The sequence below is a fragment of the Chiloscyllium plagiosum genome, unplaced genomic scaffold (genome assembly GCF_037043375.1).
Source record: "Chiloscyllium plagiosum isolate Xiang-an unplaced genomic scaffold, Cpla_swu_hap1 HiC_scaffold_7, whole genome shotgun sequence".
Lineage (NCBI taxonomy): Eukaryota > Metazoa > Chordata > Chondrichthyes > Orectolobiformes > Hemiscylliidae > Chiloscyllium > Chiloscyllium plagiosum.
The window spans coordinates 13,801,218-13,817,501 of record NW_028270145.1 but is presented as its reverse complement, the minus strand read 5'-3'; the positions used below and the strand labels follow the sequence as shown (position 1 = coordinate 13,817,501).

Genomic DNA, 16,284 nt, shown 5'->3' with positions numbered 1-16,284 from the left:
TCAGGGGGAACTGTCCAGATAGAGCTCAGGGGGAACTGTCCAGATAGAGCTCAGGGGGAACTGTCCGGATAGAGCTCAGGGGGAGCTGTCCCGATAGAGCTCAGGCGGAACTGTCCCGATAGAGCTCAGGGGGAACTGTCCCGATAGAGCTCAGGGGGAACTGTCCCGATAGAGCTCAGGGGGAACTGTCCTGATAGAGCTCAGGGGGAACTGTCCCGATAGAGCTCAGGGGGAACTGTCCGGATAGATCTCAGGGGGAACTGTCCCAATAGAGCTCAGGGGGAACTGTCCTGATAGAGCTCAGGGGGAACTGTCACGATAGAGCTCAGGGGGAACTGTCCGGTTGGTGCTCTGGCGGAACTGTCCCGATTCAGAGCTCAGGGGGAACTGTCTGGAAAGAGCTCGGAGGGAACTGTTCCGATAGGGCTTGAGAGGAACTGTCCGGATAGAGCTCAGGGGGAACTGTCCGGATAGAGCTCAGGGGGAACTGTCCGGATAGAGCTCAGGGGGAAATGTCCGCGTTGAGTTCAGGTAGGTCTGTCCGGATAGAGCTCAGGGTTCACTGACCGGATAGAGCTCGGGGAACTGTCCGGATAGAGCTCAGGGGAAAATGTCCGGATAGAGCTCAGGGGGAACTGTCCGGATAGAGCTCAGGGGGAAATGTCTGGATAGAGATCAGGGAGAACTGTTCGGATAGAGCTCACGGGGAACTGTCCGGATAGAGGTCTGGCGGAACTGTCTGGATAGAGCTCAGGGGGAACTGTCCCGATAGAGCTCAGGGGGAACTGTCCCGATAGAGCTCAGGAGGAACTGTCACGATAGAGCTCAGGGGGAACTGTCCGGATAGAGCTCGGGGGGAACTGTCCCAATAGAGCTCAGGGGGAACTGTCCGGATACTGCTCAGGGGGAAGTGTCCAGATAGAGCTCAGGGGGAACTGTCCGGATAGTGCTCAGGGGGAAGTGTCCAGATAGTGCTCAGGGGGAAGTGTCCAGATAGAGCTCAGGGGGAGCTGTCCGGATAGAGCTCAGGGGGAACTGTCCCGATTCAGAGCTCAGGGGGAGCTGTCCGGATAGAGCTCAGGGGGAACTGTCCCGATAGAGCTCAGCGGGAACTGTCTGGATAGAGCTCAGGGGGAACTGTCCCGATAGAGCTCAGGGGGAACTGTCCGGATAGAGCTCAGGGGGAACTGTCCCGATTCAGAGCTCAGGGGGAACTGTCTGGAAAGAGCTAGAGGGGAACTGTCCCGATAGGGCTTGGGAGGAACTGTCCGGATTGTGGTCCGGGGGAAATGTCCGGAGAGAGGTCCAGGGGAAATGTCTGGATAGCGGTCAGGGGGAAACTGTCCGGATAGAGCTCAGGGGGAACTGTCCGGATAGAGCTCAGGGGGAACTGTCCCGATAGAGCTCAGGGGGAACTGTCCGGATAGAGCTCGGGGGGAACTGTCCCGATAGAGCTCAGGGGGAACTGTCCGGATAGTGCTCAGTGGGAAGTGTCCAGATAGAGCTCAGGGGGAACTGTCCGGATAGTGCTCAGGGGGAAGTGTCCAGATAGTGCTCAGTGGGAAGTGTCCAGATAGAGCTCAGGGGGAACTGTCCGGATAGTGCTCAGGGGGAAGTGTCCAGATAGTGCTCAGTGGGAAGTGTCCAGATAGAGCTCAGGGGGAACTGTCCGGATAGTGCTCAGGGGGAAGTGTCCAGATAGAGCTCAGGGGGAACTGTCCGGATAGAGCTCAGGGGGAACTGTCCGGATAGAGCTCAGGGGGAACTGTCCGGATAGAGCTCAGGGGGAACTGTCCGGATAGAGCTCAGGGGGAACTGTCCGGATAGAGCTCAGGGGGAACTGTCCGGATAGAGCTCAGGGGGAACTGTCCGGATAGAGCTCAGGGGGAACTGTCCGGATAGAGCTCAGGGGGAACTGTCCGGTTGGTGCTCTGGCGGAACTGTCCCGATTCAGAGCTCAGGGGGAACTGTCTGGAAAGAGCTCGGGGGGAACTGTTCCGATAGGGCTTGGGAGAATGTGTCCGGATAGAGGTCCGGGGGAAATGTCCGCGTTGAGTTCAGGGAGGTCTGTTGGGATAGAGCTCAGGGGTCACTGACCGGATAGAGCTCGGGGAACAGTCCGCATAGAGCTCAGGGGAAAATGTCCGGATAGAGCTCAGGGGGAACTGGCCGGATAGAGCTCAGGGGGAAATGTCTGGATAGAGATCAGGGAGAACTGTTCGGATAGAGCTCACGGGGAAAATGTCCGGATAGAGCTCAGGGGTAACTGTCCGGATAGAGCTCAGGGAGAACTGTCCGGATAGAGCTCAGGGGGAACTGTCCGGATAGAGCTCAGGGGGAAATGTCCGGATAGATCTCAGGGGGAACAGTCTGGAAAGTGGATGGGGGAGTTGTCCGGATAGAGCTCTGGGGGAACTGTCTGAAAAGAGCTCGGGGGGAACTGTCCGGATAGAGCTCAGGGGGAACTGTCCCGATTCAGAGCTCAGGGGGAGCTGTCCGGATAGAGCTCAGGGGGAACTGTCCCGATAGAGCTCAGGGGGAACTGTCCCGATAGAGCTCAGGAGGAACTGTCACGATAGAGCTCAGGGGGAACTGTCCGGATAGAGCTCAGGGGGAACTGTCCGGATAGAGCTCAGGGGGAACTGTCCCGATTCAGAGCTCAGGGGGAACTGTCTGGAAAGAGCTAGAGGGGAACTGTCCCGATAGGGCTTGGGAGGAACTGTCCGGATTGTGGTCCGGGGGAATTGTCCGGAGAGAGGTCCGGGGGAAATGTCTGGATAGCGGTCAGGGGGAAACTGTCCGGATAGAGCTCAGGGGGAACTGTCCGGATAGAGCTCAGGGGGAACTGTCCGGATAGAGCTCAGGGGGAACTGTCCGGATAGAGCTCAGGGGGAACTGTCCGGATAGAGCTCAGGGGGAACTGTCCGGATAGAGCTCAGGGGGAACTGTCCGGATAGTGCTCAGGGGGAACTGTCCGGTTGGTGCTCTGGCGGAACTGTCCCGATTCAGAGCTCAGGGGGAACTGTCTGGAAAGAGCTCGGGGGGAACCGTTCCGATAGGGCTTGGGAGAAAGTGTCCAGATAGAGGTCCGGGGGAAATGTCCGCGTTGAGTTCAGGGAGGTCTGTCGGGATAGAGCTCAGGGGTCACTGACCGGATAGAGCTCGGGGAACAGTCCGGATAGAGCTCAGGGGGAACTGTCTGAAAAGAGCTCGGGGGGAACTGTCCCGATAGAGCTCAGGGGGAACTGTCTGAAAAGAGCTCAGGGGGAACTGTCCGGATAGAGCTCAGGGGGAACTGTCCGGATAGAGCTCAGGGGGAACTGTCTGAAAAGTGCTCGGGGGGAACTGTCCCGATAGAGCTCAGGGGGAACTGTCTGAAAAGAGCTCAGGGGGAACTGTCCGGATAGAGCTCAGGGGGAACTGTCCGGATAGAGCTCAGGGGGAACTGTCAGGATAGGGCTTGGGAGGAACTGTCCGGATAGAGGTCCGGGGCAAATGTCCGCGTAGAGTTCAAGTAGGTCTGTCCGGATAGAGCTCAGGGGGAACTTTCCGGATAGAGCTCAGGGGGAAATGCCTGGATAGAGTTCAGGGGATCTGTCCAGAAACAGCTCTGGGGGAATTGTCTGGGTAGGGGTCAGAGGGGAATGTCCGGATAGATCTCAGGGGGATCATTCTAGATAGTGGATGAGGGAGTTTTCCGACCAGAGCTCAGGGGGAACTGTCTGGAATGAGCTCGGGGGAACTCTCCGGATAGAGTTCAGGGGGAACTGTCTGGATAGAGATCAGGGGATCTGTCCAGAAACAGCTCTGGGGGAAGAGTCTGGATAGAGCTCAGGGAGAACTGTCCGGATAGAGCTCGGGGGAACTCTCCGGATAGAGTTCAGGGAGAACTCTCCGGATAGAGCTCGGGGGAACTGCCCCGATAGAGCTCAGGGGGAACTGTCCCCATAGAGCTCAGGGGGAACTGTCCGGATAGAGTTCAGGGGGAACTGTCCGGATAGAGTTCAGGGGGAACTGTCCGGATAGAGCTCAGGGGGATCTGTCCAGAAACAGCTCTGGGGGAAGAGCCTGGATAGAGCTCAGGGAGAACTGTCCGGATCGAGCTCGGGAGGAACTGTCCGGATAGAGCTCAGGGGGAACTGTCCCGATAGAGCTCAGGGGGAACTGTCCGGATAGAGCTCAGGGGGCACTGTCCGGATAGATCTCAGGGGGAAAAGTCTGGAAAGTAGATGGGGGAGTTGTCCGGATAGAGCTCAGGGGTCACTGTCGGGATAGAGCTCAGCGGGCACTGACCGGATAGAGCTCAGGGGGAACTGTCCCGATAGAGCTCAGGGGGAACTGTCCCGATAGAGCTCAGGGGGAACTGTCCCGATAGAGCTCAGGGGGAACTGTCCCGATAGAGCTCTGGGGGAACTGTCCCGATAGAGCTCAGGGGGAACTGTCCCGATAGAGCTCAGGGGGAACTGTCCCGATAGAGCTCAGGGGGAAATGTCTGGAAAGAGGTCCGGGGGAAATGTCCGCGTAGAGTTCAGGGGGAACTGTCCGGATAGAGCTCAGGGGAAATTGTCTGGGTAGGGGTCAGAGGGGATTGTCTGGCTAGAGCTCAGGGGGAACAGTCTGGAAAGTGGATGGGGGAGTTTTCAGGGGAAACTGTCCGGATAGAGCTCGGGGGAATCTGTCCGGATAGAGCTCAGGGGGAACTGTCCGGATAAGGCTCAGGGGGAACTGTCTGGATAGAGCTCAGGGAGAACTATCCAGATAAAGCCCAGAGGTCACTGTCTGGATAGGGCTCAGGGAGAACTATCCGGATCGAGCTCAGTGGGAACTGTCCCTATAGAGCTCTGGGGGAACTGTCCGGATAGAGCTCAGGGGGAAACTGTCTGGATAGAGGTCCAGGGGAAATGTCCGTGTAGAGTTCAGGGAGGACTTTCCAGATAGAGCTCAGGGGAAACTGTCCGGGAAGAGCTCAGGGGGAATTGTCTGGATAGTGGATGGGGGAGTTTTCCGACCAGAGCTCAGGGAAAACTGTCGGGATTGAGCTCAGGGAGCACTGTCGGGATAGAGCTCGGGGGGAACTGTCCGGATAGAGCTCAGGTGGAAGAGTCCGGATAGAGGCCGAGTGAACGGTCCGGATAAACTGTCAGGATAGAGCTCAGGGGGGAGAGTCCGGATAAACTGTCTGAATAGAGGTGTGGGGGAACAGTCCAGATAAAGGTCGGGACTGTTGTCCAGAAAGAGTCCAGAGCTCTCTGTCCAGGCAGAGGTCAGGACGGACTGTCCGATTCGCTGTAATGATAGCGATCAAAGTGAGCCATTAAAACATTATAGGTTTTTGACCCTTGAATATTTGTGAAAACCTTCCTGTTAAATATGAACAGTGCCTACTATTTCACTCTGTCAGAAGCCTGATGGCCATCATGACAAGATTACTGCTACAACACTTCATGGTGTTCCCCAATTCAGAGACTGAATGACAGCTCCAAATACTTTTTAATTCACGAAGTTGGGCTGTGAAATTTTGTGTTTACTTTCCTATCGGATTAAAGAAAATTATATATAGTGAACACATTTTTTCGATAGTGTCTTTTTAAATAGCGATTTCATTAATAGCCTGTTGAAGGCAGGGACAGGATTCTGATTGTAGGTGATCAGCCATGATCACAGCGAATGGTGGTGCTGGCTCAAAGGGCCGAATGGCCTACTCCTGCACCTATTGTCAATTGAATGCTTTCTATAACCTCAGCAAGAATCCTGATGTCTGTCCATGGTGGGTTCTGGATGATTTGGCATCGTTAATGCAAGGGCAAAGAGTAGTTGGCATGTGCTGACACTACTATAAGTTGGCAGAAGAGCTATGAAGAACCAAAGTTTGGGCAGAGGGCAATAGAGTTCCACAGAGAGAATAAAAAGAGAAGAATATGAAGAGAGCGGCATGAGGTGAAACTCATTGGCATAGATGGAGCAGGAATGAATGCTGTTTTTTGTTTAATGCTCTTTAAATTGTCAGCAAAGTGTTTGATCACTGAGGCCACTGATGGGCCCCTCATGGCTCCACACCTGGACAACCTCCAAACTCCCTCTGGGGCTATAATTCCCATTTTTATGTCCCTGCCCAACCTCTAGTCAAGAATGAAAATTGGAACACCTGCAACACTTTTTTTCTCAGTCCAACTCTCAGATCCTGACTGTACGTTCCCGATTTGAAAAAAATCAGGCCCCATGATTTCCCCGAAACAGCAAGTTCTGAAAGTAATGTGTAAACTTAAACAGGAAATGAGTTGAAGAGATTGATGGGTTACTTGCACTGTAAGGTTCTGAGTTGGAACATTCAAAGCAATCCCGGTGTAGAAATGTATTATTAAAGAGCAAAGGTCTGAGTTTAATTGTTCCATACCTGTGTTTTATGAGTGTTAACCAGCGAAGGAGCTGCAGCTACCATGGAACTACTGCGTGGTCTGGGTAAGTGAGTTATTTCAGGCTCAGAGGGTCTATCTGGCTTCTCCTCTAGAATCTGTCGAAGCCTTTGTAAGGAATACATCAGTGCCCAGTGAATACCTTCTTCAGACCAATGGGGCTGCAGCAGACAGCGCATTACGGCAACATCAAAATAGGTGGCATACCGAGATTTCTGACTTAGTGGTATGGTCATTGAAGTTCTGTAACAGAGATCATTTACTTTTCTTAATGAAAACAGTAAGTTGGTCAGAATCATGTGCAAAATAATTATCACATTAATACATGAATGTGTAGAATTTTTTACTTGGACTCGAACAATTATTTCATAATTCCAGCTGACCCTTCCCCTTTCATTTTACATATTGGGCACAAGGAGGGGTCAGACGTTTGTGGGTTTCAAGTCCCCCTCCTGGACCTGAGCACAAACTCTAGGCTGACATTTCCATGCAGTTTTGTGGAAATTCTGCACTGTGGGAGATGCCTTCTTTCAGATGAGACATTACACCAAGACCTTGTCTGCACACTTCAGTCCATGGAAAATATCCCATGACATAACATACAGGAAAAAGAGCAGGTGGGCTATATCTGACCAATATTTGTCCCCACAGTCAACGTCACAAAGAGAGATCACCTTGTCATAAAGACACTGCAGTTGGGTGGGAAAAAGCTGGATGCATTTTGGCTCCTGAAGTTGATACTTTGCAACATTGGCGATATTTCAAAAAAGTACTTCCATAGGCTTGAAATTAAATATTCTACATCATGGCCAATTAATGTAATCTCAAATGCCTTGCACTATCCACACTGGTATTTTATCTACAGCAAACAGAGGTTCATGCCAAGTGAGTAGCCTGGCAGCATTAGCTACACGATTAATGAAGGGCAAGATAGGATGCCTTCTTCAGAGTCCCCTGTTGCTCTTTGCCCCAGTCCCATTGCTATATTCCCCTCTAGTTCTTCTGATCCAGGTCTCTCAAATCAAGTCCCTCAACCTCTCCAAAAGTCTCTCACCTACCTTCAGACAAACTGAGTGGCAGATCTCAAAGATGGGATTTCCACCCAAATGGGGGCAGAGGTCTGCCTTTAGCAATTAACACCCGACCAAATGCCAGATGGTTGTGTGACAGCCAGTACTGAAGGGCTCATGTTCCCACCAATACTTCATGTTATTCATTCATGGGGATGTGGGCTTCAGGGACTATGCTAGTGTTTACTGCCCATCCCTGATTGGCCTAAAAAATGAGGTGGTGAGCTGTCTTCTTAAACCTTTGTAGCCCATTTTAAGTACACTCACAATGTTGTTAAGGAGGGAGTTCCAGAATTTTGATCCTTCTCTGGTAAAAGAATAATGGCATAATTCCAAATCAGGGATGTTGATAGGTTGGACAGGAAATTGCAGGTGACAGTGCTCCTGTGCACCTTCTGCCCTTGTCCTTCTGGATGGCTGTGTTCATGTTTTTCAAAGGTGATGCCTATGGAGCCCTGGTGAATTTTCACAGTGCACCTTATAGATGGCACACTCTGCTGCAACTGATCCTGAGGGGAGGAGGGAGTGAATGTTGCCAATCAATTGGGCAGTATTGTCGTAGATAGGGTCAAGCTTCTTGAGTGCTGTTTAGGGTACACTCATCCAGGAGAGTGGAATGTAGTTTATCAAGTGGTTAAATTCCCTCTCGTTGGTAATGGTCATTGCCTGGCATTTTTCTGGTGTAAATATTACTTGCCACTTGCCTAGCCATGTGTGAAAACAAACACCACACCTCACTGTTTTCTGGCCTAATGCCAATTCTTTTATCTGTGCTACTACAGACCCTGCTTTTCATTGAAAATCAATTTTGTTCACCAACCTTTTATGTGGTACTTAGTCATTAATTTTTTTGAAATCCATATTGGCAATATACATTGCATATAATTGATAGATCTTCTTGATAGTCCATCAAAAAATAATATTTAGCTAATCAAACTAGAACTGCCTTTGAACAAATCCATGCTGACTTTCCTTTATTAACACAAATCTCTGAAAGGGATTTCCCCTCCACCTTCCCTCCCTGCTTGTCATTTCGAAAGCCTTCCCACCAACAATGTTAAACTGAATAAAAACTGACCAGTTGGAATGGTAATATACTGTGTCTTTCCCTCTTTTGCATTTTTATTTAAGTACAATGGGAAAAGAACTGTTTAAAAATCAAGGATACTAGAGGATTGCTGCATATTTTGAGCAAATAAACTGCCAAATCATTATAAACACTGTTTACACAGGTATGGGTTCTAGTACCAGTTGGAGTGTAGTTTGCAGTTGAGTTGGGGTCAAACAGTTGTGTACAAATGGAGTTTTTCTTAGCAGCAAGAAGCTGATTGGTCTGTGCACTAGAGTCTAGCTATCAAAGGCAAAGGCCTTCTGCTAGTCACCCACTATACAATTAGGTCTCAGGGAGCTGAACAGCTTGGGAACTTGAACTGTACTGTGAGAATCCTTTGGGTCTACATTATTACTCAAGAGCTCTCTCTGTTCTCTGCAGTAAAAGTCACTTTAAGGCAGAATAAAACCAATTGATGTTTATTTCAGTTTATATTTCTTACTATAAGCTGTGATTTTTAACTAACAAGTCCAAGGACTTTCTACAAGTGGCCCCCTGTGCCTCCTGCAAACTAGTGAATGTCTCTGGAGAAGGAAGACCAAATAGTGTTCTGACCATAGAGTCATAATGATGTACAGTACAGAAACAGAGCCTTCGGTCCAATTCATCCATTCTGTCCAGAGATCCTAATCTGGTGAATCCATTAATCCATTAAAAATTAATAATAAGTTAATCCATTTAACCATAAGACCATGAGACATAGGAGCAGACATTAGGCCATTCAGCCCAACGAGTCCGTTCTGCCATTCAGTCAAGGCTGATAAGTTTATCAACCCCATTCACCCAGTTTCTACCCATAACACTTGATCTCCTTGATATTCAAGAACCTATCTATCTTAGTCTTAAATATACTCTATGACCTGGCCTCAGATGAATTCGACAGATTCATCACCCTCTGGTTGAAGATGTTTTTAATTATCTCTGCTCTAAAATATCTTCCCTTTATTCTAAGGCTGTGCCCTTGGGTCCTAATCTCTCCTACCAATGGAAACATCTTCCCAACGTTTACTCTATTTAGTATTCTGTATGTTTCAATTAGACCTCCCCTCATCCTTCTAAATTCCATCGTGTATAGACTCGGAGTCCTCAAATGTTTCTTATTTGCCAGTATAATTGGCCCATATTCCTCTAAACCCTTTCTATTCTTGTGTCCATCCAGATGCCTTTTAAATGTTGTAATTGTACAGCCTCAACCACTTCCTTTGGCAGCTTACTCCATACATGTGAAAATGTTGCCCCTTTGGTCCCTTTTAAATCTTTCCCCTATCACCATAACCTATGCACTCCATTTCCAGACTCCCCCACCCCAGGGAAAAGATCTCCAAAAGAAGCATTTCAGAAATCCTGTGAACAGAATCTACTGAACTGCTTTCCCAGGCTTTCCTTCCATCCGTAACACCTATGTTTCTTTGACTGTAGACAGTTGTATGTAAGCAAAATGCTTGAAGCTCATGCAATACCGTAACACTGTATATTAAATTTGAAGTTTGCTCACAGTATGTATATCAGGGGGAGTTTATAAAGTGATTACAGATTTAATTAGTAGCTATATGATAATGGTCCATAATTGTTTACCTGGAGCTAGATTCTAATTGTTTGTAATAAATAGTTATTAAGCTTTTGTCAGCGACAGAAACCTTGCTATAGTTTCTGCCAACTGCAGTCAAAGAGACAGATAAATGGAAGAATATGCATCCTTCTAAAATGATTTCAGGAATAGTGGGGCATGATGTTTAGTTTGCTACTCCAGTGAGGCATGGCGGAGCACATTTCCTGATAGTAAGCTACAATTGAATTCAGTAATAGCATTTGGGAATTGGTTAAATACATGAAGTAAGATGGGGAAAGACCAGGGAGTTGAATATAACTTGTTTGGTCTTTGAAAGAGCCTTCGTACATACCATGGGTCAAATATTTTCCTTTGTGGCTGCATTATTCTACAGTTGGTTTCTTTTCTATTTGTTCTAGAAAGTACAATACTTTAAAAGAATACTTTCAAAAAGCAAACTTACAGCAGAATAAAAAAAATCTTTTAGTTGAAAAAAAATGTTTTGGTGACTTATTGTATTTTTTTTCCAAGTTGAGGTAATAAAAACAAGAAAAGGCCAGAATTAAACAGATTTGTGTCTTAAAAGTTTATTAATAAATATTCTTGATCAATTCAATGCAAATTTATTGAGCAGTGATAAAAATGTAAGAAAGTATATTTTGCTTAAAGCTGAGTAGTGTGACTGATCAAATTACATCTGGATCACAGTGCCTTAAATAAGATAAGTTAGAATCTAAATGATCTACTTGATAAACTTGCATGGGGTTTGGTCTGGTCAATAACAATAGTTTGAAATTAACTTTGCTTTACCTGCAGAAAACCCGGTAGAAGCATCAGTGTTTACATTTACCTATAGTTTATCTTGATAGAGTAGGTATACTTGGAAATTTATAACCATGTATCAAACTGCTGATTTGATTTTCAAAAATCTCAAAATAGCAATGATCTACTTTCATTGATATATTTACTTCTGGTCTTGATGAAAATGCCATCAGGACTGGTAAACATCACCAAAGATTTTATCGACTATTTTATGCAGCAAAGATCTCTCAAGCATAAGCAAAATGCTTGAAGAACATGCAATACTGTAATACTATAATACTGTAAATTAAATTTGAAGTTTGCTCATAGTATCCATATTTCCACTGAATAATAAATTATAGTGAATTGTGCTGAGATATTCTAACTTCTGAGAGTTGGCTTTGAGACAACCAAAATAATTTCTCTTGCAGGTAGCAGGAAACCTAGATTTTCTTCCCTTCTATGTGGCACTTTCTTTTAAGTCTGAAAGGTGAAGCTGTTTAATTCTGTATTTCTTACATTTTTATGTAACTTTAACTCTACTGGAAAACTTAACAGGATAATGCATTCTTTAACTACTAAGCAGCAAATGTTCCAATACAGTAACATCCCATAAACACACCCTTGGCAAAGGCAAATTCAGTAAAATATATTTTCTGTTATGCGAGTCCTGTAGCAGGGACAGAGAGATAGCTTGCGCAGCCAACTTCTAAACCTTAGAATCCACTGAAATTTAACCTGAAATCCTGGTTCTTTGGGATCCTGATGCTACCCATTCATGCTGTTTATATTCTTCCAAAAAAAACCTCATATGTTGTTTACTTCATTGCCTTGGAATAAACCGCTCAGTACCTCTGTCTCAACCTCTCTTCTAACAAAAAAGGATAAAGTACACTTCCTAAGTCACATTATTAACAACATATTATGGCCTATGTTGCTCAATCATGAATATTTGTATTCTACAAAAACAATATTCCACTGATTCAGCAAGAATACTTCATCATTATCTCTGTATTTATATCCGTAACCTTCAATAATATGAAAATTACTCAAAAGATCAAATATCTATGTTTTAATAACATTTCATACTCTTGCATTCAGTATAAAAAGGTAAATGTTGAGTGTGTGGTGCTGGAAAAGCACAGCAGATCAGGCAGCAACTGAGAAGCAGGAAAACCAACATTTCAGGCAAAAGCCCTTTAAATGCTGCCTGACCTGCTGTGCTTTTCCAGCACCACACTCTCAACTCTAATCACCAACATCTGCAGTCCTCACTTTCGCCTATCAAGATAAATGTCAAGCTTGGATGTCACTGTTACTGCTGCTGTAACTTTACTTTCATGACTGTTTATCAATATGATATTTTCCACAGTGGTTGATACTGTAGCAGGCATTGATGGTTTTGTTCAGTTCAAGAGAAAAATGCATTTTGCATTATTTTACATTTACACTGTCATTCTAATAAAATAAGAGGTCTATTTTTACTTTACTTCATAAATTAGAAAAATTACTGAGTTAGAAGTTCACTGTCTGCCTTCAAATTTTATTTTGTTTCCTCTGTTATGGTTGCCAGAGAAATGAAGAATCTATTTGCCATGAAATCCCAGGCTTTGCTACTTGGTATTTTTAAAGCGAACAATCAAGGAGCAGACTATCTAAAAACAACATAGGAACCATAGCAACTAAAGATATGGCAACAATCATGGCAAGACAGGCATGCCAATAATCACAGATCTCAGTTTCAGTTGCTGTACCTCGTTAAATATTGAACTCTCATAATTTTTACCTCAATTATTATTAAATAATAATCATTATGAACTCTCAATTATTTCGGTTATCATAATTATCAGCTCTTTATTGGAAACAATTTTCTTTCTTACACATAACATAGCTTTACATCGATTTTATGTAATCTCTAGTTTTGTGTTTTTGTTTTATTTATAGAATATTTTTTAATTTCAAAAATGTACTTTATTCATAGAAAATAAATCTTTGGTACATGCACAGTTAATGAACTCATTCAGAGCTATCCTCTTTTTACCTACTGATGACAAATTAAGTCTTTGATGTCCACCATACCCTATATTTACGGATGACTTCTTGGTCTTTAGCTGAGGTGATAGCAGGGTCCGGTTACTGAATGCCCCCACCCCACCCCTTATTCTTTAGCAGAAGGACCTTACACGGTGGTCTTTCCCCACCGCACCTTGGCAGCAGCTGCCCCAAGCTTCAGCGCGTCCCTCAGGACATAGTCCTGAACCTTGGAATGTGCCAGTCTGCAGCCCTCAGTTGGGATTAACTCCTTCAACTGGAAGACTAACAAGTTTCGGGCAGACCAAAGTGCGTCTTTTATCGAGTTGATGATCCTCCAGGTGCAGTTGATGTTCGTCTTGGTGTGTGACCCGGGGAACAGACCCGGGCAGAGCACGGAGTTCCACATCATGGAGCTGCTCAGACAAACCTCGACAGACACCAGTGCATTCTTCTCCAGACTTCCTTTGCATAGCCACATTCCAGGAGGTGTGTGACAGTTTTGTACCATCCACAGCCACTTTGAGGACAGTGTGCGGTGGCATAGAGAATCCAGGCATGCATAAAAGGATCTCACAGGCAGTGCCCTTCTCTTCACCAGCCAAGTGATGTCTTGGTGCTTGTTTGAAAGTTCTGGCGTTGAGGATTTCAGCCAAATGACTTTGACAGTCTGCCCAGGGAACTGCTTAACAGGATCCAACCTCCCCTTTTCCCAAAGGGTCTCAAGGACACTACATGTTGACCACTTCCTGATGGACTTCTGATCAAAGGTATTTGCCTTCACAAATTTCACTATGAAGGACAGGTGATACGGAACGGTCCAACTACATGGAGTGTGCAACGGCAGCGAGGCCAGGCCAATCCTTCACAACACCGGGGACAGGTAGAACCTCAGTATGTAATCATACTTGGTACTTGCGTACCAGGAATCCACAGACAGCTGATGCAGCCACACCTGAAGGTGGATATTAGGGTGAGGGTAGCATTGGGTGTGTTTTTCCCCCTTTCTTCTGATCTTTATACATGGTGTCTCTTTGGACATGGTCCATCTTTGATCTCCACATGAAGTGGAAGATGGCCCGGGTGAATGCAGTTGTTACTAGCTAGGCTATTAATAATTGCTCATTCCTAACTGCCGTCAAGAAAGTGGTGGTGAACTGCCTTCTTAACTCATCATAGTCCAGGTGGTCTAGGTACATTTGTTGTGGTACTATGGAGGGAATATTTGATCCAGCTAAATTATTCTAAGTATTTGCCTCATTCATATCAATAGTTTAATCAATAATACCTTATGATACCATTAAAATCAAACTTAATGTGGAGTTTAATAAGTAGTTAAAGTACAGCTGAGATTATTCCCAGCCAAATTAAGTGAAGGAGGAGGACAGACTCAAATCCATATTAGAGCAGGGTGGAGTCTGAGACGGGGTTAGCTTAGTAAACAAGAATGCAACTGGATGGATAATATAATCACAATGAAAAGAAATGGGTTTTTTTGCACTGTTGGGGTGGAGATGAGAACAAGTGTTTGGGGAGCTAATTCATAGTGGACTGAAAAAATGCCAATGTTACCTCTGTACTCCAGGTTGATTCAGAAGTATTGAATAGAATCAATTAGTCCCTGTAATTCTTTAGGTGATCTCATTAGGTCTGGTGATCAATGGCTAAATCAATTATACGTCAGATGCAGTCAAGTCTTTTTTCTTTGGTCTTGGGACTTGAGGGAGCAAATTAATGCAGATAATTAGTTTGTAGCAAAAGATAAACGATTGCTCATGGCCAGTGGCTGAGCTTGATAAGAAGAAAATGATGTACATGAAATAATGGGCACTAGTGGAAATGAGCAAAGGTAATCACACTGAGCTGGATTTCAGAAATGTCTGGAAGATTACAATCATCCATGGTTGCAGTCATTGTGGAAATCAATTAGAAATACTTATTTCTAATGTCTGAGGGACAAATTTTAATTTATTTCAAAAAGCCATGTTGAATGTTGACGGAACGGCCAACTTTACTCCAGAGTTGGAATCATAAAAAGAAAGAAATAGAAAATTAAAATGGTAAGAAAGAAAGAGGGAAAAGTTGAAAGTGAAGGTAGAGAAAAAGTAAGTTGGCTTCACTGTATTGTTAGAAATTGGCAGTCTCAGAAGCCAGAGGCTGGAATTTCTCGATATGACTTGGGACAAAGTCAAAATGAGCAGGTTTTAAAACTGGTAGGTGGGGCCCAATTCCAAGACTTGTCCAACAATCAGCAATCTTCAATAACAGGATAAACTGTAAAACCACATCCAACAATCCTGATGACACCAGTTCCATTGCATGGATGCATTTCAGATCCACTACAAAGAAAGTTTTGCAATTTAAGTCAATTCTGTTGTACTGTGAAACATAAGGCAATGCTATTTTGGAATCAAGGACCTGGGCACAAGTAAGTTCAAAAGGTATGGCAAACTGGACATCTCAATGGAATGTTCTACGAAACGATATACACATTTTTAATACAGTGATTGATTTTAGGGATTGTAATCTTAAAAGCATACTGTCCATTAAATAGACCAGTTCCATTAAAGTGGAAATGTCTGCAGATACATTTCAGTGCATGATTCACAGAATAAATGGTCTTTTGCACTGAACAATAGTGAAATTCAGATTTGACTGTATCTGTGGTCCTTTGTGCTTTAATCTTTCCATTGACTGACAGTTCAGATAGCTGGTGTCTAGTTACAAAGTCTGAACATTTGTTTGAACTCTTTGGTTGACAGCTCATCAATCTGTTTCAATGCTTTAAAGCTTGAACACTTGGCTGAGCTCTTTATTTGAGTTCAAAAGGAGCTAATGTATTCAATCATGAAGGTTTTGTTGATAGTTTGAGCAATGCAAATTCGTTACAAATGTTTGGCTGAGCCACAAATCCTCAAATGGTTTAGCTCAGCAAGATCATTGGCATTCGAGAAACAGTTTATTGTGTTGAGAATTTTATGGTCATTAAATGGGATTATTTTTCAAAATTATTTTTATAGATGGCTGGTTGTTTATTTTGACAGGCGTTTGGATATTTCAAAATCTTATAGGGATCGTGAGTTCTGTATGGCGTGGAAACTTAATGATTGTGCATGGCAGGTGAATGGGAGAAAGTGAGGACTGCAGATAAGAGTTGAAATGTGTGGTGCTGGAAAATCACAGCCAGTCAGGCAGCATCCAAGGAGCAGGAGAGTCAATGTTGAGCATAAGTCTTTATCAGGTGAATGAGATACTAGAGGTATGGAGGTGGATGGACAACAAAAGGGTGTGAAGGTATATAGCAGGGAG

The 16,284-nt window shown here is 45.1% G+C and overlaps 1 protein-coding gene across 7 annotated transcripts in view; it reads right to left on the bottom strand.

The window, feature by feature from the left end:
- unc80 (unc-80 homolog (C. elegans)) overlaps positions 1-16,284 on the bottom strand; it is a 338,459-nt gene that overhangs the window by 274,189 nt on the left and 47,986 nt on the right. For all 7 annotated transcript variants that reach the window (XM_087988742.1, XM_087988738.1, XM_087988739.1 and 4 more), the window contains one exon: positions 6,395-6,656. In XM_087988742.1, the coding sequence (XP_087844868.1) occupies positions 6,395-6,656 (262 nt within the window). The remainder of the gene's footprint in view (positions 1-6,394; positions 6,657-16,284) is intronic.